The sequence below is a fragment of the Acomys minous genome, assembly GCF_964271855.1.
Source record: "Acomys minous genome assembly, chromosome: 2".
NCBI classification, from domain to species: domain Eukaryota; kingdom Metazoa; phylum Chordata; class Mammalia; order Rodentia; family Muridae; genus Acomys; species Acomys minous.
In genome coordinates, this window is record NC_140484.1 from 134,127,520 (window position 1) to 134,148,365 (window position 20,846).

The 20,846-nt window shown below is 47.6% G+C and overlaps 2 protein-coding genes across 10 annotated transcripts in view; one reads left to right on the forward strand and one right to left on the reverse strand.

Annotated features, from left to right (window-relative positions):
* LAMTOR1 (late endosomal/lysosomal adaptor, MAPK and MTOR activator 1) lies at nucleotides 1-6,781 on the forward strand. The gene is made up of 5 exons (XM_084802011.1): nucleotides 1-160; nucleotides 4,681-4,823; nucleotides 5,025-5,102; nucleotides 5,414-5,540; nucleotides 6,152-6,781. Exons 1-5 carry the CDS (start codon nucleotides 119-121, stop codon nucleotides 6,242-6,244), a joined length of 483 nt encoding a protein of 160 aa, XP_084658137.1. The 5' UTR covers nucleotides 1-118; the 3' UTR covers nucleotides 6,245-6,781.
* LRRC51 (leucine rich repeat containing 51) overlaps nucleotides 3,555-20,846 on the reverse strand; it is a 27,106-nt gene continuing 9,814 nt past the window's right edge. For 2 of the 9 annotated variants that reach the window (XM_084801938.1, XM_084801937.1), the window contains exons 2-6: nucleotides 17,207-17,269; nucleotides 16,204-16,341; nucleotides 10,746-10,951; nucleotides 8,247-8,395; nucleotides 7,757-7,978 (exon numbers count right to left, since the gene is read on the reverse strand). In XM_084801938.1, coding sequence (XP_084658064.1) covers nucleotides 7,837-7,978; nucleotides 8,247-8,395; nucleotides 10,746-10,951; nucleotides 16,204-16,285 — 579 coding nt within the window. In that variant the 5' untranslated portion in view covers nucleotides 16,286-16,341; nucleotides 17,207-17,269 and the 3' untranslated portion in view covers nucleotides 7,757-7,836. Of the gene's footprint in view, nucleotides 3,715-7,756; nucleotides 7,979-8,246; nucleotides 8,396-10,745; nucleotides 10,952-16,203; nucleotides 16,342-16,877; nucleotides 17,023-17,206; nucleotides 17,270-17,429; nucleotides 17,575-20,846 lie in introns of those variants that run through there. The other 7 variants (XM_084801941.1, XM_084801936.1, XM_084801939.1 and 4 more) reach the window with 6 other exon arrangements.

A 20,846-nucleotide genomic window follows, 5' to 3' on the forward strand; every position in this document is an offset into this window, starting at 1 on the left:
GGACAGGCTGGGCTGGGGGAGGGGAGCGGGAGGCAAGCTGCGGGTCATGTGACCGGAAAGGCTCCTGACGGACGCCGTCCCTCCTCGGCGCCGCCTGAGCGCCCGGCCCGACCCCGCCATGGGGTGCTGCTACAGCAGCGAGAACGAAGACTCGGACCAGGTGCGGCCGCGGCAGACGGGGTTTGGGACTGTGGGCTACGACCGCGGGACTTGGGGCCCAGAAACAAGCCCGCAGCGTTGGGGAGTCGGACTGCAGGCTCACTAAGTACGGAGGCCTGAAGGGGACAGATTACAGAGAGGACGGCAAGCCGGGCTTCTACCCTCTTAAAGATCTTAGTCTTACTCCAGCCTGGGGTGACGCCGGCCGCCGCCTGACTCGGCCCCTCCCCTTCCACTTTCCAGGACCCTCGTCCTCTCAGCTTGAATCCTCAGACTGAGTACCTGGGAAGCATTCGCTTTCCCAGATTCCTTTGCTTTCACTGCAGCTTGTAGTAGTGGACTTTGCGTACCCATTGTATAGCTAGGTAGTTTGAGGCTCATAGTCTCCCGAGATAAATCAGGAAATTTATGTATGTTCGGTCACTGGTGTTGAGATGTAATGTCACAGCTGGCTTGGAGTCAGAAGGCCTCTGGAAGTTGGTGGCATTTGAGTTGGCCAGTGAAGAATTTAGTAGAGTGAGGACATTAGGACTTGGGGAAGGCGGTAGAGTTTTGCTTTGACCGATATAGAGGAAAGAGGGATTGGGACGCACACTTGGTTTATGAGTTTGGCTTGCTGTTGCCTGCCTGGTGTCCTAAGCTTCCTCTAGCTAGAGAGTACCTCGCTGAAGAATCTGTAGCTCTTACTCCTTTCAAGAGAGCCTTAGCTTGGAGAGACTTAGCGTGTTGTGTTTTGTTAGTTTACTTTTCCCCCTTGGAACATTCTCATTCTCCACAGTCCCTGCTCTGCCTGGCCACTTTGGAGAAAGGGGAGACTTTTGTAAGACTGGGTGTCAGCCTACTGGCCACACCTTTATAGTTGCCTCAGAATCTTTGAGTTCTGCTTTCTACACCCGGTAGGCACCGGGCCACAAAGGACAGTTTTCACCCCGTCTCGTGGAGGATACGGTCAAGAGAAGTGAGTGATGTCACTGTACTTAGGCAGCTGTTCTTTCCCCAGTTCTTTCTTTGTGTTAAGAACTGCAGTTTGCTCTGATATGAATTCTGGTGCCCCATATTTGACCACTTCCCCTTGATAGCAAGATGAGACTTGGTAGCCTATGACCATACGGTGGGGGAGGAGGGCCCCCTCGGTCATAGACATAGGGGAAGGGAATAGGGTGAAAGCGGGAGGGAGGAGCAGCAAGATACAAGTGATGGGATGACAGTTGAGATGTAATTGGATGGCTCACACCTTCAATCCTAGCACTCGGGAGGCAGAGGCAGGCGAATTGCTGTGAGGTCGAGGACAGCCAAGACTATACAGAGAGACCCTGTCTCGAAAAAACAAACAAACTGCAGTTCAGGAGGCAAAAGCAGGCAGATCACTGTGAGTTCGAGGCCAACCTGGGCTACAAAGTGAGTCCAGGATAGCCAAGGCTATACAGAGAAACCCTGTCTCTCTCAACAACAACAACAAACCCCTGTAGTTCAGGAGAGTGGTTGTGAGCCTGGAACACATTTATTCGTGACCTGAGTTTGACATGCCTTGTGGCAAGAATCATTCACTTTCATCCTGTTCCGCTACAGGAGAGAACAGCAAAACAAAAACAACAAGAACCAAAAAGGAGACTGTTTCAAGTTTGTGGCCAGTCTGGCTACAGAGTGAGAGTTGAGGGCCACTTTTAGGGTGCATAATGAGTTAGTCTTCAGCAGGCTTTTACATGTACCTTGACTCTTGCTGGCTGCCTGTGACATGAGAGGCAGGCATTGGAGGCCAGTCTGGTTTACAAAAGCAAGTCCAGGACAGCCAAGGCTAACACAGAGAGACTCTGTCTCAGAAAAAAAAAAATCCTCTCTCTCTCAAAACAAAACAAAAATCAACCAAACAACAACAACAACAAAAAAAAGTAGTTTAGCCTGAAATAAAAATAATAAAAAATTTTAAAGAGAATCCAGCCATAGATGACTCGGGGGTTTAGAGCACTAGCTGCTCTTCTAGAGGACCCAGGTTCAATTTCCGACACCTACACAGCAGCTCGCACCTGTCTCTAACTCCAGTTCCAGAGGATATAAAATCCTCACACAGACATGTAGGCAAACACCAATATAAAATAAAATAAAAAATCCCCACAAAACAAAACTACTCTAGCCAGGGTGTTCTAATAACAAGCTGGGCTTTATGTAATGGGAAGCTCTGAAGTAGTCTTGGGGGAGACACCATGTGTCACTGCTAAAGTAAATAGTGAAATCTTGACTCAGGATGTATTGGCTTGGGAGGCAAACTGCCCCCTCCCCAAATACACTCTGTGTAGCCCTGGCTGTCCTTGAACTCACTATGTAGACCAGGGTGGCCTGCAACTCAGAGACCTGCCTGCCTCTGCCTCTGAAGTGCTAGGATTAAAGGTGTGTGCTACCACTGCCCAGCTGGAAGGCAAGCTTTGATGTGACAATCTTATCTCTGTACCACTCACTTTTTGGGTGTCAGGTGATGTCATTAATTTTTTTTTTTTTTTTTTAGGTGGGGCGGTTTCACTATGTAGCCTTGACTGGCCTGGAATTTGCTTGTAGACCAGACTGGTTTCATCTCACAGAGATCTGCTTGCCTTCCCTGAATGCTGGGGTTAAAATTGTGCACAAGTCCTGGTGCAGCGTTTTGTTTTTGTTTTGGGGGTTGCTGGGCCTCTTCAGGGAATTAGAAAGACCAACTTGTTCTTGAACCCCTGCTGGGGGGAATGGGGGGTGAAGGAAGATGTCAGGAATGGGGGTGGGAAAAGGATAGGTAGACAGCAATATAGGTCTCATTATGAGCCAGTTTTCCTTATAGATCCTTTTACCTTTGGCAAAAAATTTCTCTTTCTAGCCTGTTAATACTGAGGATGGAGAAAGAGTGTTTGGGAACCTAGAGGTAATGGGGCAGACCACCATATCTGTTTTCTTTTGCCATAGTGAACTGGGTCAAATGGCTTGAGGATGGGCAATCTAGGCGTGAGAAGGAAGAGCAAGGTGGGAAGGCTGAGCCTTTCTTGGGTGGGGCAGACAAGGCAGGAGGAAGTATCCCTCTGTAGGGAGAGTTGTGGACACGGGCTCCTGAAACGGAAACTGGTGAGGACTGGGACAGGCTGGGAGGACAGTACTGAGACTGGCAGTTGGCCACTGGAAGTTGATGGCTCAGCATTGGCCAGCGTTCGTCTTTTACACACTATATTCCTTCAGAAGTGGCCTTGTCCTGAGCCTTCAGTGGCCTAAATAGACACCCAGCGGGTCTGCTGACGTAGATTGCACCTGACACAGAGCCAGCAGGGATCTGCTGTAGCTGATGGACTTGAGGCAGTGTTGAGCCTGGAAAGCAGTAGATTAGGAGAAGGGTCTGAACCAGGATGAGAGGAATACAGTTACAGAAGATGGAGTTTTAGTTTAATTCTCAATTGATTCTGGTGGTTGTGGTTGTCTGTGTAGGCTAATAGTAGCAGGGCTGCTGAACACTGAGGAGGCTGTGTTGGCGAAAGAGTTTAGTTTGTCATGTTCCTCTCAGGTTAGCATATACCAGGTACCAGGCCACAGGAAGGTGAACACCTGAGAGGATAAAGAACAGTCAGCATGGGGCTGGAGAGATGGCTCAGAGGTTAAGAGCACTGTCTGCTCTTCCAAAGGTCCCGAGTTCAATTCCCAGCAACCACATGGTGGCTCACAACCATCTGTAATAAGATCCAGTGCCTTCTTGTGGTGGGCAGGAGCACATGGCAGGCAGAACACTGTATAAATAACAACAACAACAACAAACTTAAAAAAAAAGGACACACAGCACATACCTGTAATCTCAGCCCTGGGGGAGGGGAGGGAGAGAACTGGTCAATTCCAGGCCAGCTGGGTTATGTAGTGGGTTATATAGTACCAGAGCAGCCTGGGGAATGAAGAAGGACTTGTCCTGAGTGCCCGTGTGTGTTATATTCTTGTGGTAGCTTTACAAAGATCCTGGAGACGAAGAAAAGAGTGGACATTGGTGGCCATGGGCTTGGAGTTTCTACACGAAGATAATGTGAGGAATGGCAACATACAGTGGGCCTGCTTCCTCTTAGGCCTCACCAGGCCTTACAGTATTGGGGCAGATGTCTTGGCTGGGGTGTACTTTAGCCACAGAACTGAAAGGATGCTCTTGGGCTTGACTTGCGCTGATTTTGCCTCTAGGCCCTTATCTTGGTATTTTCCCACTTGTCTGACTTCCAGCCTGTTTCCAATAGTGCTTGTCCAGCAGGTGTTTGATCAGGTCCCGAGGCTCAAGTCTGTACCTGAGTGCTGGCTTTGTTCCTCCTGGAATGCTGGTCAGGGTCTCTAGCTTCATCCTATACCCTGAGCTTGAGGCCAGGCAGAGAGTGAGTGAGCACTGACTTTCTATCCATCTGGACACTTTGGATCATCTTTATAAAAATACTTTTAGTATTTAAAGGTCAGAGCTGGTCTGAGGAGAGAACCTGAGAGATAGATGAAAGGAAGGTAAACTTACGGTCCTAGGGCTGACTTTTCTCTGCTGGCCCCTCCTAGGATCGGGAGGAGAGGAAGCTGTTGCTGGACCCCAGCACCCCTACCAAAGCCCTCAATGGAGCCGAACCCAACTACCATAGCTTACCTTCAGCTCGCACAGATGAGCAGGCCCTGCTTTCCTCCATCCTTGCCAAGACAGCTAGGTGAGTGTCACAGGACCAGGATGGGGCAGAGGCCGCCAAGTTTGGAACATAGGGCATGGGACAAGGTCACTAGAGTTTTGACCTGTTACAGTAAGCGGGCGGGAGTACAAGTGTAAGCCTTGGAATTGACACCTAGCACTTGTTCTGGTCTGTGCGTCTCTGAAGCATCTGTCATGTTTTTTCTGTCTCGTCTCTTCAAAGCAACATCATCGATGTGTCTGCTGCAGACTCCCAGGGCATGGAGCAGCATGAGTACATGGACCGGGCAAGGCAGTACAGGTAAGCACAGGGCCAAATCCTAGATATTCCTTCCCAGCTTTGGAGTCTGGTCCACTGTCCAGGCTGTTCATTTGGGTGCAACCCAGAAGACTGGCTACAGATCACTTAGGTGGCTCGGGCATTCAGGTCAGCCCTGTTTGCACAGTATGTTTGGTCAAGGTGATCAGGTTAAAGGAGTACAGTCAGAGTGAGTGTGTGATGGGCTGTACCCTGTCACCTTGGTCCCCTGGCCTGAGGGGTAAGGCTTGCCTGGGCAGGGCAGGGCAAGCTTTGTCTTAATTGTCTTTCCCTGTCTCTTCCCTCTTGGCCAGTACCCGCTTGGCTGTGCTTAGCAGCAGTCTGACCCATTGGAAGAAGCTGCCACCGCTGCCATCTCTCACCAGCCAGCCCCACCAGGTGCTGGCCAGCGAGCCTATTCCTTTCTCTGACTTGCAGCAGGTGAGCACTGCCGGCCTGTCCCACAGCAGGGAGGGAGCCTGGCATGTCCTGAGCCCTTAGTTTATATTGCCTTCTTAGTTCCTCCCCGTACCCTTCATTCTCCCAGCATCTGCCCTTGCTTCTGTCCTCTCTCCTACTTCCTTCCAGAGAGAAAACCCAGGACTTGGTGCATGCTAGGCAAGTGCTCTACCAGTAAGCTAACCTAACCCTTGGTTTTTGAGAGGAGGCTGTTTTTCTAAGATGTATTTTTATTATGTATACAATGTTCTGCCTGCATGTGTGCCTGGGCACCAGATCTCATTACAGATGCTTGTGAGCCACCATGTGGTTGCTGGGACTTGAACTCAGGGTCCCTGGAAGAGCAGCCAGTGCTCTTAACCTCTGAGTCATCCCTCCACCCTGAGGGAGTCACGGTTACAGCAGAGGCTGGTGTTGAACTTGTGACCCTTCTCAGGGGTGGGATTATAGGCAAAGGCAAGCACCACCACACCCAGCTCTTTGTGGCTTTCAGTCCTTCGTCATTCCTTCTTTCCTTTATTGCCATCCATCACCCACCTTCCCAGTTCTCCCTCTCATATGGCTGTTCTATTCCTCCTTGGCCTCTGTCTCAGGTCTCCAGGATAGCTGCTTATGCCTACAGTGCACTTTCTCAGATCCGTGTGGACGCGAAAGAAGAGCTGGTTGTACAGTTTGGGATCCCGTGAAGAGAGGGGTCCTGGGACAGCTCTTCCTCGTCTTCATCCCGTCTCCACCCCACCTCTTCTGGCCCCCAGCCTCACTGTGGCTTTCTACAGTACCTAACCTGCTATTAATCACGGAGAAGAATGTGGAGGAAAAGAATAAGGCTAGAAGCCGGAGCAGTGAGGACTGAGCAAGGGAAGGGAGAGCCCATTGCCATCGGCCTTCAAGCTCTGGCTAGAGTGAGGTTGGGGCCAAGAGGACGGGGCCTGGCAGATCTTCAGTCATTGGGAAAGTGCGGATACCACTGTAGGGGTGAACACTGGGAGACCTAGGCAATCCCCCGCCCAGCCTTTCTCTTGGCCTCCGGTTCACTCCTGTCCCCAGTCCCTGACTTGGTGCTCAGAGGCACCTCGTTAGGGATGATGACCAGGGTCTAGATGAGCTTGAGGCTGAAGTGAGTTTGTATCTCTAGCACCCTGGGTTTTTACATGTTTGGTCTTTTTGTTTTTGTTTGTCACCCCTCGATAAAGGAAATATATTCATTTGTGTTGTTGGTTCAACCCGCTGTGTCCTGCTCACCACTCCACTATTTACTTTTGGCTCTTCACGTTGGCAGGCAGTGAGATGCAGAGGGCTGTCTTCAGCAGCCGGAAAGAGGAATCCAGGAGGTAAAAGTTCAGGGTTCCCAGGTCTTAGCTGACAGTGTGGGATAACCCCAGGTAGCATGATTTACAATTGCCCCTAGATGTGGGAGGAGACCTACTCAGCGGATCATTCTTTTCAGAAAATTATTTCCCCCCTATTAAGACAGCATCTCACTATGTAGCCCTGGCTGTCCTGGAACTATGTAGACCAGGGTAGCCTTGAACTCACAGAGATCCTCTTGCCTCTGCCTGCCAAGGGATTAAAGGCGTGTGCCACCACTGCTCTGGCTAGGAAATGAGATCTTAACCAGAATCAAGCTGAGAGTAGAGCTACCCTGCTCTGATAGAAATAGATCACAGCTGTTCTCTGTGCCTACTCTAAAGGCTGAAGGCAGCTCCACACCCCCTTGGCACTTTATGAAGATTTCTCGTGAAGCTTAGCCAGCATTTAGGATGCTCAGGCAAGAGGATTGCTACAAGTTCAAGGCCAGTCTGAGCTACAGAATTAGAATCTCTTGGGGAAAAAATTAGCTGGGTGTGGTGGTGCACACCTTTAATCCCAGTACTAGGAAGGCAGAGGCAGGTGGGTCTCTGTGAGTTCAAGGCCAGCCTGGTTTACAAATAGAGTCTAGGACAGCCAGGGCTGTTACACAGAGAAAACCCTGTCTTGAAAAGCCTTTAAAAAAAAAAGTTGTTGGAAATTGCTGATCAGCTCTATTCCCATGGTATCCCATGAAGGCTAAAGAGTACAAAGAAAGGATAGAAGTTTCGTGTATGGTAAAACGAGGCTCCCGGGTCCTAGGCCAGCGGGCTGGTACCTCCACTGTCAAGTTTTACTGGTAGTTGTTGGGCGAGGAGAGCATCTTTACAAGGTACAGGTGACTTTTAATCTGCTGAACAGCTTAAATCATTTATTGTCAAATCAAGCAGATCATCCTCAGGGCATTAGATGTGCTGGGGTCCTGCAAGTCTCAGAGTACATCCTGCTTGACCCGGGCCTTCTTGGGCTTGATGTTCATGCGTTTCCAGACTTCGGCTGTGGTGCGGTCTGCCTTGGTGACTCCACTGAAGTCAAACGTGGTGACACGGGGCAGGTTGCACAGCACATACTGCCTGTGGGAAGACTTGGGCTGGGGGCTAGCCCCTGCACTAGAACTCCCTCCCCTCCCCAGTTGCTGCTGCCGCCTCTTGTGATAGTGAGGAATGGGGAGGGCTTTGACTGTGATTGGGAGACTAGGTTCATCCTGAGCGCAAGGGCGTGCTAAGAGTCTGCCACTTCCTCTGTGGCCCACAGGGGCCAGAAAAATGGCCTTGAACTTCTTGTTTCCTCTCCCCTTGTTCCTTAGGGATGCTCATTTGAACCCCAGCTCCAGGTACTTACCTGTACCCCTTTTCTTCCTCTATGGGGTTCCCGTGGAGGGTCAGGCTCCGGAGACGAGGGAGGGCAGATAGCTTGTTCACCTCCCCTAGGCGATGGATGCTGTTGCCATGAAGGTAGAGGACACTCAGGTTGAAGAATGTTGTTAGGACCTGTTAAGGCAGAGATCAAAAGACTGTGGGTCTCTGCTCAGGGTGGACTACTTAGCAGAGAAAGAAAAGATTGGAGAACAACTTGGCCCCCTGTCCAGTCCTCACAGCCACTCAATAGGACTCTAAGATGCTTTTATTTTATTTTTTGGTTTTTCGAGACAGGGTTTCTCTGTGTAGCCTTGGCTGTCCTGAACTCACTTTGTAGACCAGGCTGGCCTCGAACTCACAGCGATCCACCTGCCTCTGCCTCCCAAGTGCTGGGATTAAAGGCGTGCGCCAGCACTGCCCAGCTCTAATATGCTTTTGATAACTTTTAAAATTACCGGTTTTTTTAGCTGGACATGGTGCTGTATTACAGAGGGAGTTCCAGGGAAGCCAGGACTACACAAAGAACTCTGATTTGAAAAACAAAACAAAACAAAAAAGTGTGTGTATGTGTATGTATGTATAGGTATATGTATATGTATGTATGTATGTATATATGTATATATGTATATATACATATACATACACACACATAATTTTTACGGGTATTTTACCTGTATGTCTGTATGTAAGTAAGCCACATGCATGTCTAGAGGCTGTTGAACCCCCTATAACTGGAGTTAACAGTTTTGAGCGACCATGTGTAAAGTGGGAATTGGAGGGGCAGCTAGTGCTCTTAACTGCTGAGCCATCTCTATAGCCCTTATTTTATTTCATGTGCATTAGTGTTGGCCTGCATGTATGTCTATGCCCGCATAAGAGCCTATTGCCTGTGAAAGTCAGAAGAGGGCATCAGGTCCTCTGGAACTGGAGTTATATGGATGGTTGTGAACCTCCATGTATGTGCTGGGAACTGAACCTGGGTCTTCCTCTACAAGAACAACAAATGCTCTAAGCCATTTCTCTAGCCCCATCACTCAGTTATTCATAGATGTGTGTTCATTCATATATACACATACGTATGAGGAAATTAACCTTTAAGTTCCTTTTAGGGAGAAAACCTCAAAATAGAGCTGGCACCCATCCAGTTATCCATTTGACTGGTTGGTTAGGTGAGAGCTTTCCTGCTTCTCCTTGAGTCTTATTTGCCCTTTAAGGCCTTTCCAACTGTGATGACCTAAGATTCCATGTGCAGGGGAATATCAGCACAGAATATAGGCTTTAAAGATCCCAGCTGAGTTCATATCGTTGTATATGACAAGGTAACAGTCTCCAAATCGTGCCCCAAAACTTCTTTGTTTGCTTCTTTTCCCATCTTCTCTCCGCCCCACCCCCCACCTGCCTTTTTTTTTTTTTTTTTTTTCTTCTTCAAGACAATGTTTCTCTGTGTAACAGCCCTGGGTGTTCTGGACTCACTTTGTAGACCAGGCTGGCCTTGAACTCACAGAAATCCACCTGCCTCTGTCACCCAAGTGCTGGGATTAAAGGCGTGCTCCACCACACCTGGCCCTTCCCCTTTCTTTTTTTCTTTTCTTTTCTTTTTTTTTTTTGGTTTTTCCAGACAGGGTTTCTCTGTGTAGCCTTGGCTGTCCTGGACTCACTTTGTAGACCAGGCTGGCCTTGAACTCACAACGATCTGCCTGCCTCTGCCTCCCCGATTGCTGGGATTAAGAGTGTGTCACCATGCCAGGCCTTATACATTTTTAAAAAAAAAGATTTTTTACTTATTATATATACAGTGCCCTGTCTGCATATATACCTGCAGGGCAGAAGTGGACATTAGATCACATTATAGATGGTTGCTCGAACTTGAACTCAGGACCTCTAAAGAGCAGCTGGTGCTCTTAACCTCTGAGCCATCTCTCCAGCCCCAGCCAAACTGTTTTTAAAACATATTTCACAGAAAGTAACTGGTGGTGTTTGCTGTCCCCTCTTCCTCAGTAGAGCTCAGCACAAGACTGTTAAGTGCCTAATGATGACTGCCATGGTTTTTCTTTAGCCACTGACAGGCAAGTTGGTTCACATACATTTCATTTCATCCTTACAAAACCATGATAGTTACAGCATCTTATTCCCATTTAAAGGAAGGCTGAAGCTTTAAGAAACTGTAGCTTGTGAGACTCGGGAGGCAAAGGCGGGTGGATCTCTGTAAAGGCCAGCTTTGTCTATATAATGAGTTCTTAGACCAACCAAGGATACACAGTGAGACCCTGTCTCCAAAGAACGACCAGGTATGTACCTTGCTGACAGTCACATAATAAGGGGGAAACTCAAATTTGTGCCTACATCTATGTGTCTCTACAACTATGCCCTATGAACCGCACCATACTGCTTCTACGTCCCTGATGAGGGAGTAGAAAGGCTGTGAGCTGACACGCTGGCTTCAAGCTCCCCTTTGACTAGATGTCCAGGGCTAGGAACTCACAGGGTCAATGGAAGTCAGGTCATTGAAGGAGAGGTCAATCCAGGCCAGGTTCTCTGGGTGCTGTAGAAGCTGTGACACCACCTGGGTGAAGTCTTTGAGATCATTGAGGACATTGTTGTTGAGCCACAGGGACTGGGTCAGTGATTTTCCTGACTTTGAGTGCTTCACTGGTCGTAGGCCTGTCCTTGGCTCCTCGCTTACCAGATCTATGATGACAAAGTAAGACTTGTTTATTTGTATGAGTATTTTTCCTGTTATGTTTGTATGAGTGTACATGCCTGGTGTCTGCAGAACTCAGAAGAGTGTGTGAGATCCCCTAGAAGTGGGGTTAGGGGTGGTTGTGAGCCACTGTGTAGGTACTAGAGTTTAAGCCTGGTACTCTGTAGGAGTGACACATGCTCTAAACCTTCACGCCATCACTTCAGCACAAGGCTTGGGTTTATCATCTTTGTTTTTCTGCCTTTAGGGAGGTAGAAGGAAGAGCTAAAAAAATGAGCATACAAGTGCTACTTTGAGGGTTTGGCAGGGGCCCAGCACTAGAGTCTAGTGAGACCTTCCCTGTCTCGAGCTCCAAAGATCAGAGTAAGTTTAGAGTAGGCCAAAGCATTTTAGGTCAGATGGCCTCATGTCCGTTGCATTATTGGGCTCTTTGTATACCACCCCTGTGAGTGAAGCAGATCCTTTCCCATTTTACAGATAAAGAAAGTAGGAACCTTGAGGCTGATGTGTTGATTACTTTTGAGAACAAAGTAGTAAGCGTGTCTATTTGAATAGCTTCAAATAAAAAGAACACACTTTGTAGCCTCACAAAGGCGCATTTCCTGCAAGTTGCTTAGATCTTAAAACACAAATAAAATTGCATAAAACTGTATTTAAAAAAAAAAAGTAGGAACCAGTTGTTGGAGTAAGCGAAGATAGTATCACAAAATGCAGACTCCTATTTCAGTATTGCTTACAGAACTCACTTCAGTGGAACACATCCTTTCCGTCATTAATGACAAGCTGTGGAGATACACAATAGTAAACAGAGAGAATGTATAGGCTCTGGATAAGCAACAGGGTAGGGACGAAGCTGATGTGTGTATTGGAGGAATTTCTGTGGGCAGGATGGAAACAAACTGGCAGTGAGTTAATGTCATAGGCCACAGTTGTTTCAGCAAGGAAGAGGCCTTGGTGCACTGAGAGCACAGGGAAGGTGAGGCCTGAGCTGGGCTGGGTGGGCTAGGAGGTGTCAGCCAGCCAAAGAGGGGAGAAGGGTGAGAACAACATGAACAAAAGGCACAGGAAGAGAGCAGGATGGGGACACATGTCTGCCCACACCAAGCACATGGGCACAAGTAGAGAAAAGCAGAGCCAGTCCTTAGTCCTAAATGCTAGGCTAAGATCCCAGGCTTTGTCCTGTAAGTAATGGGAAGTCACTGCAGGGCTTGAAACAGACAATTCAGCTTTTCTCTTTAAAGAAAGCTTTGAAGTTTCTATATAGACAGGATTTAAAAGGCAGATAGCATTCAAGGATCACATCTGCTCTTGTTAGCACAAGACAAAAAAGAGAAAGAAAGTTGAATGAATAAACCTAACAGACAGATGCAGGAGAAAATGGTTTTATTTGTTTTGTTTTTTGAGACAGGGTTTCTTTGTGTAGCCTCGGCTGTCCTGGACTCACTTTGTAGACTAGGCTGGCCTCAAACTCACAGAGATCCACCCGCCTCTGCCTCTCTGAGTACTGGAATTACAGATGTGCACCACCGGGCCTGGCTGGTTTTATTTATTTTTAATGAAAATGTTATGTGTATGTGTGTTTTGCCTACATGTATGTGCGCCATGCTTTGTAAGGCTAGAAGAGGTCATCAGATCCCTGAGAACTAGAGTTCTAGATGGCTGTGAGCCGTGTGAGTGCTTGGACTCCTACCAGCTTCTTTGGGAGAGCAGCCAGAGTTCTGACTTAGCCAGTGCTAAGTCATCCCTCAAGCTCCTGAGAGGATAGTTTGAAGGTGTTGAGAGAGTCTGCAGAATAGGGAGGAGGATGTTCCAGGAAAGACAGGACTCAACACTGTCTTCCCTGGCACCTCAGAAGTTGGAGGGAAAATGAATAGGATGTGCAAGCAGGTAGCCTGAATACCCACACTGGAAAACAAGGGTGCTGTCTTCTTTTCTTTTTGGTTTTTCGAGACAGGATCTCTCTGTGTAGTCCTGGCTGTTGTAGACTCACTTTGTAGACTGGCTGGCCTCAAACTCACAGGGATCCACTTGCCTCTGCTGGGATTAAAGGTGTGTGCCACCACACCTGGTTGTGCTGTCTCCCCACCCCCACCCTCTGTTTTTCGAGACAGGGTTTCTCTGTGTGGCCTTAGCTGTCCCGGACTCACACTGTAGACCAGGCTGGCTTCAAATTCACAGAGATCCACCTGCCTCTGCTTCCCGAGTGCTGGGATTAAAGGCGTGTGCCACCACCGCCCGGCAGTGTTGTCTTTTTCAAATGAGATTCATAATGAGGGTGGGTGCGCTCTGCCCAAGCTGGCATTAGTGGGAGAACCAGAACCAGACTACAATTTAAAGTGGTTCCATTTCCCTACTGCCTCTAAGCCTTTAGTACATCTTAAGTAGCCTATAGGGAAAAGCACCTTAGCATTTGCAAAATCTAGCCAGCCTGTCCTCTCGCACTTCCACCCCAGCTGACAAGTTTCTCTCAGCTGCAGGTCAGACAGCATCCACCAGGTGGCTCTCTGCCTCAGTCTTGGAATGAACAGGGCCCAAGGTTGGGGCCTGCTGGGGTGTGTGTAGGGATAATGGAACAGTGCTTCTGTCCACGAGTAGGCTCCAAATCATGTATCCCTCTCATACCTTCCAGAAACTGTCAAATGATTTGACTTAGATGAATAGAAATATCAGAATAACTCCACATGAACCAGCATCTGTTCTAATAACGCATGTCACATACAAAGGCTGGTCCTAAGGTGTGAGGGAATCACTGAATAGAGTTACCTATGATATAAGGCAGCCTGAGCTCCTGTTACCTTGGGTAAAAAGGGTGAACCTAAAATTGCTATAGGTACCTGTCCCCTCAGGTTACACCAGGGTAGCAGATTACTTGAGCATGTGTTAAAAGGTTCCTAGTTTGAGCTGGGTGTGGTGGTACATGCCTGTAATCCCAGCACTCAGGAGGCAGAGGCAGGCAGATTTCTGTGGGTTCGAGGCCAGCCTGGTCTATAAGAGAGTCTAGGACAGCCAGGGCTCTGTAGCAGAGAAACCGTATCTTCAAAAACCAAAAACCAAGCTGGGCATAGTGGCATACGCCTTTCATCCCAGCATTAGGGAGGCAGAGGCAGGTGGATCACTGTGAGTTCAAGACCAGCCTGGCCTATAAAACGAGTCCAGGACAGCCAAGGCTACACAGAGAAACCCTGTCTCGGGGAAAAAGAAAAAGAAAAAAGAAAACCAACCAACCAAACAAAAATTGACAATTCCTGTGCTATAGTAGGAGTCCTTACACTCCACTCCCCAGTCACCTTCGCTTTCCTGCACAAAGCTATTGTTGTAACTAAAGCCCTTTTGAGATATGTACTACATGAGTCAGAAATAATGTAGAGCACAAGAAAGGTCACAGTAGGCGAGTGTGTGCTGGGGAGAGACAGACATGAGTTGCCAGTGTGGTGGATACTAACTGAAGTAGTGCCCGGAGCCAAAGCCCGGGCTGCTAACACTGAGCTGATGGATGGCTATCTGACAAAACCAAAAGCAGCTAATGTAGCTAGGTTAGTGAGTTTGTGAGTCATCACCAGAGGCAGGGGTGGCAGAACTGGCTGCTCCTTGAGCATATGGTCCTGTGAGAGCCTCGACATGAACCATGGAAGGGTGAGCTGCCTAGTTAGGAAGACATTAAACAGTAAGATGAGATTGCTTGTGGGCAGAGCTGGAACTGCACTGAGTGTTGGTGATGATGGAATACGTTTGGTATGTATGGAATGAATGGAAGAAGTTGGTCAAAAATTTTAACTGGAAACATACCAGTTTGTTGCTAAAAAGACCTCTTATGTTTTACCAATAAGCAGAATAGGCCCATGTTCCTAGATAAGAGACAGGGCTCTGCCAATGTGGGAGAAGCTGGCAACAGCCTATTTTTTTTTTTCTTCTGACTAGTTTTCTCCTCTTTTCAAGATAAGAACAGAGGACTAAGACTTCTTCCGGATAGGGTGATTGCTCTGTATTCTCCATGAATCTCCTGCTACAGCCTGGCTTCTTCTGAAGATGGGTCTACTACCATAAGAGATGCTCTGGTTCTTTCAGATTTGCTACTTGAAAACGCTAGAGGCGGGGGAGGCTCGGTGGTTAAGAGCACGTGCTGCTCACGGAAGTCCTCCTGGTGGCTCACAGTCATGCCTAGCTCCATTTCTAGGTATGCTCTTCTGACTTCCCTGGGCACTAGGCATGCATGTGGCTCATATACACATTCATTCAGGCAAAACACTCATAAACCTAGAAGAAATTAAAAAGAAAACTCTCAAGGGAGCTGGAAAGGATAGTACAGCAGTTAAGAGCATTGGCTGCTCTTCAAAGGACCTGGTTGAAATTTCAGACTCTCATAGAGGCTCACAGCCATCTGTAACTCCAGATTCCAGGGTTCCAATACCCACTTCTGGCCTCTGCCTGCACCAGATACAAGGGGTGCAGATATACATGGAGGCGAAACCGCATACATGTAAAGTTGAAAAAAAAATTTTATCTCAAGGCTGAGGATGAAGCCCAGATGTAGAGCATTTACTTTATATGTCAGAGGTCTTGTATTCACTCCCTAGCCCAGTAAAACAAAAAATTCTCACCCCACCCCTTCAAAGACAATCAGAAGTTGGGGGAAATCTGTTTAGGCTTTTTTTTTATTAATGCTTTTTTTAAAAAAAATGTTATACAGAGTTTATTAAATGAGCATGGGGGGAGGCAGAAAGGGGGGAGGGGTACCCCAGAGAGAATGAGAGAGAGTAGAGACAGAGTGAAGAGTAGAAAGACAGTGCTTTAAAAAAAAATAAAAAGGTAGATTTATTTATTTACTTATGTACATGAGTGCTCTATATGCCAGAAGAGGGCATCAGATCTTATTATAGATGGTTGTGAGCCACCATGTGTTTGTTGGGAATTAAACTCAGGACCTCTGGAAGAGCAGACAGTGCTCTTAATCTCTGAGCCATCTCTCCAGCCCCCTGTTAAGGCTCCCCGCCCCCCCATTGAGACAGGGTTTCTTTCTCTGTTTTAGCCCTGGCTGTCCTGGACTCACTTTGTAGACCAGGCTGGCCTCAAACTCACAGCAATCCACCTGCCTCTGTCTCTGGAGTGCTGGGATTAAAGGTATGCGCCGCCCCCACCACCTGGCTCTGTTTAGGCTTTTTAAAAAGCCTTAAGGATTTTTTTTTCTGTACCACACTGCCTGCTGTCATGATGTGTTGAGTACTGTGCTCTGTGGGCTGACCTTGGATCACGTGGATGCTTTTAAAGGAGTAGTCAAGAGGAGGCTCCTGTACCGAAGTGTTCATATAGTCCCGTTTGCTCATAGTTCAGGCCATCATTCATCAGGTGGAAGCCTGGACCCTGGGAGTCTGCGTTCAGCCTAGGAGGACAAAGAATGAATGTTCCAGATCTGGAGTGTCTACCCTCAGGATTCCCACAGCCCTCTACACTGCTTTCTGTTCACTAGAGCTCTAGGCCTACCTGGTTGCATTTCCACTTTAAGATACCGGTGCTTTCCTCGGGAGGCAGAGGCAAGCGAATCGCTGTGAGTTCGAGGCCAGCCTGGTCTACAAAGTAAGTCCAGGACAGCCAAGGCTACACAAAGAAACCCTGTCTCCAAAAAAAAAACCCAAACAAACAAACGAAGATACTGGTGCTTTCATGTAGTATACTTAGTACTTCTCAGAGCAACTTCATGACACTTTGAACTCATCCAACAGAGTACCACTTTCTTATTGGGGGGTTTTGTTTTATTGACACAGGGGCCAAGGTAGCCCAGGCTAGCCTCAAACTAATGATCCACCTGCCTCAGCCTCCTGATGCTGGGATTATGGGTATGCACCATCACATATGGCTATAGCACCCATTTCTATTTTCCAGACGAAGAAACTGAGACCCAAAGGGTAAAGGACTTGCCCAGAGTTAAGCCGAGTCAGTTGTGGATGGCAGACATAGTCTCTAGAATCCTACTCTGAGAGCCCTCTTGCTACTCCACAATAGTTACCATGGAGACTGTCCTGCTGCCTAGGCTCTGTTGACATCAGCTGCACTATTCTATTGCTTAACAAACCCTGGAAGGCCTTCGCTGGACCTGGTTGGTGTCTGAGTGCCCTTCACTTTCTGACACAGATTTGGTACCTTCTCTGGAAGCTCATCTATTAGCCCTTTCCGTCTGAGAGCCCTACTTCCTGTTACATCTTGGATGCAACATGTAGAAACAGAAAAGCAGAGTCTCCCTCACTCACCTGTCACTGAGGCCTGAAACTCCACCATTAGTGATTCATTCCTTTGGGTTCAGGGATTGTTCCCTGTTAAAATGGAAACACCCCAGAGAGAGGTGAACACAAAGTTATCAGTCATTTGTTGTGTGTGATGTGTCCTATCCAATCCTTTCCAATATGTTAGGTAAAGCAAAGCTGAGAACAGGTTTTTCCTGGAGAGGAGGAAGAGCCGTGGACTACTACTCACCTGGGATGAAAAAGAGCTGGGGCGTTTTGTTTTTGTTGTGTGTGAGTCATATAAACAAAGGGCAAGCCAACAAAAGGTATGTCTCCAGGCTAGAGTCCCTCAGTTCACTCTACTCACATATGTCACTTCCTCTGCCTTACTTCCTTGCTTTACAAAGGGATGAAGTTTACAGCATAACATGCTCATAAAGCAAGATGCTTTGTAGAGCAGTGCTGTAAGACAGTAAGTCACAAATGCAAGCCTCACATAGGATTTTCCAGATACATAATTTCAAGATTTTAGGAGCTAGCCAGATGGTGGTGGCATGTGCCTTTACTCCCGCACTTGGGAGGCAGAGGCAGGAGGATCTCTGAATTCAAGGCCAGCCTGGTGTACAAAGCGAGTCCAGGACAGCCAGAGAAACCTTGTCTGGAAAAACAAAGAAACAAACAAAAAAAGATTTTAGAAGCTATTTGGGCTAGTGAGATGGCTCAGCAGGTAAAGGCACTTGCTGCACAAGCCTGGCAACCTGAATTTGATCCCTGAAACACACATAACAGGAGAGAATCAACTCCATAAAATTGTATATGACCTCCATATACTGGTTCCCCCCAACCCCCCACCACCACACAAGTAAGTAAATAGATAATTTTAGGAGCTATAATTTCTTTTCTTTTGGTTTTTCGAGATGGGTTTTTCTTGTAGTCCTGGCTGTCCTAGACTGGTTGTTGTTGTTTTTTAAAGATTTATTATGTATACAGTGCACATTAGATCACATTATAGATGGTTGTAAGCCACCATGTGGTTGCTAGGGATTGAACTCAGGCCCTCTGTAACAGCAGCTGAGCCATCTCTCCAGCCCGCTGGACTGGCTTTGTAGATCAGGCTGGCCTTGATCTCACAGAGATCTGCCTGCCTCTGCCTCTTGAGTGCTGGGATTAAAGATGTGTGCCACCACGCCCGGCTAGGAGCTATACTTTTTATTTTTTCCGAGATAGGGTCTCTCTATGTAGCCTTGGCTGTCCTGGACCTGCTTTGTAGACCAGGCTGGCCTCGAACTCACAGAGATGCACCTGCCTCTGCCTCCTGACTGCTGGGATTACAGGTGTGAGCCACAGGAGCTATACTTTTAATAAAATGAAATGGGTGAAATTAATCCTAATATTTTACTTAACTAAGCATATTCAAATTATTGAACATGTAATAAGTATTAGGAATTATTGAGCTGTTTTGGAGCTCAACCCCAGATGAACCAGCTACGTGTTGAGTGAGGTGCTTAATTGCCACATGTGACTAATGGTTATCAAACTGGACAATGCTGACATAGAAAATTAAAAATGTGGGCTGGAGAGATGGCTTAGCAGTTAAGAGCACTATCTGCTCTTCCAGAGGTCCTGAGTTCAATTCCCAGTGACCACCTGGTGGCTCATAACCATCTATAATGAGATCTGGTGCCCTCTTCTGGTATACAGGCACACATGCAGGCAAGCACTGTATATGTAATAAATAAATCTTTTTAAAAAAACATTAAAAATGGAAGACAAAGGGCCAGGTGTGGTGGTGCATGCCTTTAATCTCAGCACTCGGGAGGCAGAGGCAGGTGGATCGCTGTGAGTTCGAGGCCAGCCTGGTCTACAAAGTGAGTCCAGGACAGTCAAGGCTACACAGAGAAACCCTGTCTTGAAAAACCAAAAAAAAAAAAAAAAAAAAAGGACAAAATCTGGGCATTGTGGTATGTGCTCTTAATCCCAGTGCTCACAAGGTAGAAGCAAGCTGATCTACAGGCCAAGTTACAGGATAGCCAAGCCTATATATACAGAGTAAAAACCAGGCTGGCTCGACTCACAGTGATCTGCCTGCCTCCCTGAGTGCTGGGACTAAAGGCGTGTGCTACCACGCCAGGCTAAAAGGGACTATCTTGAACACTCCTCCATTGTTGGTGGGAGTGCAAACTTGTGCACTTTGGAAATCAGTCTGTCCATATCTCAGAAAACTGGGAACAGTGCTACCACCACAAGACCTAGCTACAAGATATTAATCCCACTACTTGGGAGGCAGAGGCAGAGGCAGAGGGCAGCCTGGTCTACAAAGAGAGTTCCAGAACAGCCAGGGCTATTTTCTAAAAACAAAAACAAAACAAAACAAAACAAAACAAAACACCAACCCAAAAAACGCCAGCTATACCACTCCTGGACATACACCCAAAAGATCCTCCACCATACAGCAAGGACACTTGCTTAACTATGGTCATAGCAGCTTTATTTGTAATAGCCAGAATCTGGAAACAACCTAGATGTCCTTCAACCTCAGAATGGATAAAGAAGTAGAAAAAAACAGATATCTGAAGTAGATGGAGGGAGGGAACTGGGTGATAGAGGGGGTAGGGAGGGCAGCAAGGGGGGGGGAATCAGGAGGGGGGAAGTGGGAGAGGGCTGGGAGATCTAAAATCAGTAGAGGGGACATCTCTGGGAAGAGGGAGGCTCAGGGCGTCTATTTTGGTGACCTCAGCTGAGACTCCTAGCAGCAGGTGATAATGGAGCCTGAAGTGACCACTTCCTGTAGCCAGGCAGGACTTCCAGTGGAGGTAGGTGTACACCAACCCACACACAAGACCTTCAATCCAGCCAATCAGTGACTGGCTCAACTTGAGTTGCATGCCATGAGAGAGCCAACCATGGGCACTATTAATAATATTCTGTTCTTGCAGACAGAAGGTTAGCATAATAATCATCTCAGTGGCTTCTCCCAGCAGCTGATAAAAACAGATGTAGAGACGCACAGCAAAAGATTAGGCAGAGCTAGGGGAATCTTATGGAAGATGGGGGGGGAAAGATGAAAAGTCAGAAAGGTCAAGTACACAAGAAAACTTATGAAATTCAACCAACCTGGACCCATTGGGGTCACAGAGACTGAAGCACCAACCAGAGAGTATCCATGGGATGTTTCTAGGCTCCCCACACATGTCTAACAGATGTACAGCTTGGTCCTCATGTGGGACCTCTAACAGCAGGGGCTGCCTCTGACTGCTGCTTGTCTTTGTATCCCTTTTCCCTAACTGCACAGCCTTGTCCAGCCGCAATAGAAGATGGGCCCAGTTCTACTTGCTATGCCAAGGCAGGCTGATACCTATGCGAAGTCTCCCCTTCTCTGAGAAGAAAGGGAGGGGGACCACAGTGGGAAGGGAGGAGAGGTAAGAGGAAGGGACTGGAAGGAGAGAGGGGAAGGAATTTCCTACAGGGATGTAAAGTTAATTAACTAATTAATAATAAAAAAAAAAACACAGTATCTTAAGCCAGCCATAGTGGTGCATGCCTTTAGTCTTAGCACTCAGGAAGCATAGGCAAGTGGGTTTATATGGGTTTGAGGCCAGCCTGGTCTGCAAAGAGAGCTCCAGGACAGCCAGGAGAAACCTGTCTGGAAAGACAGGTGGGCGGATTA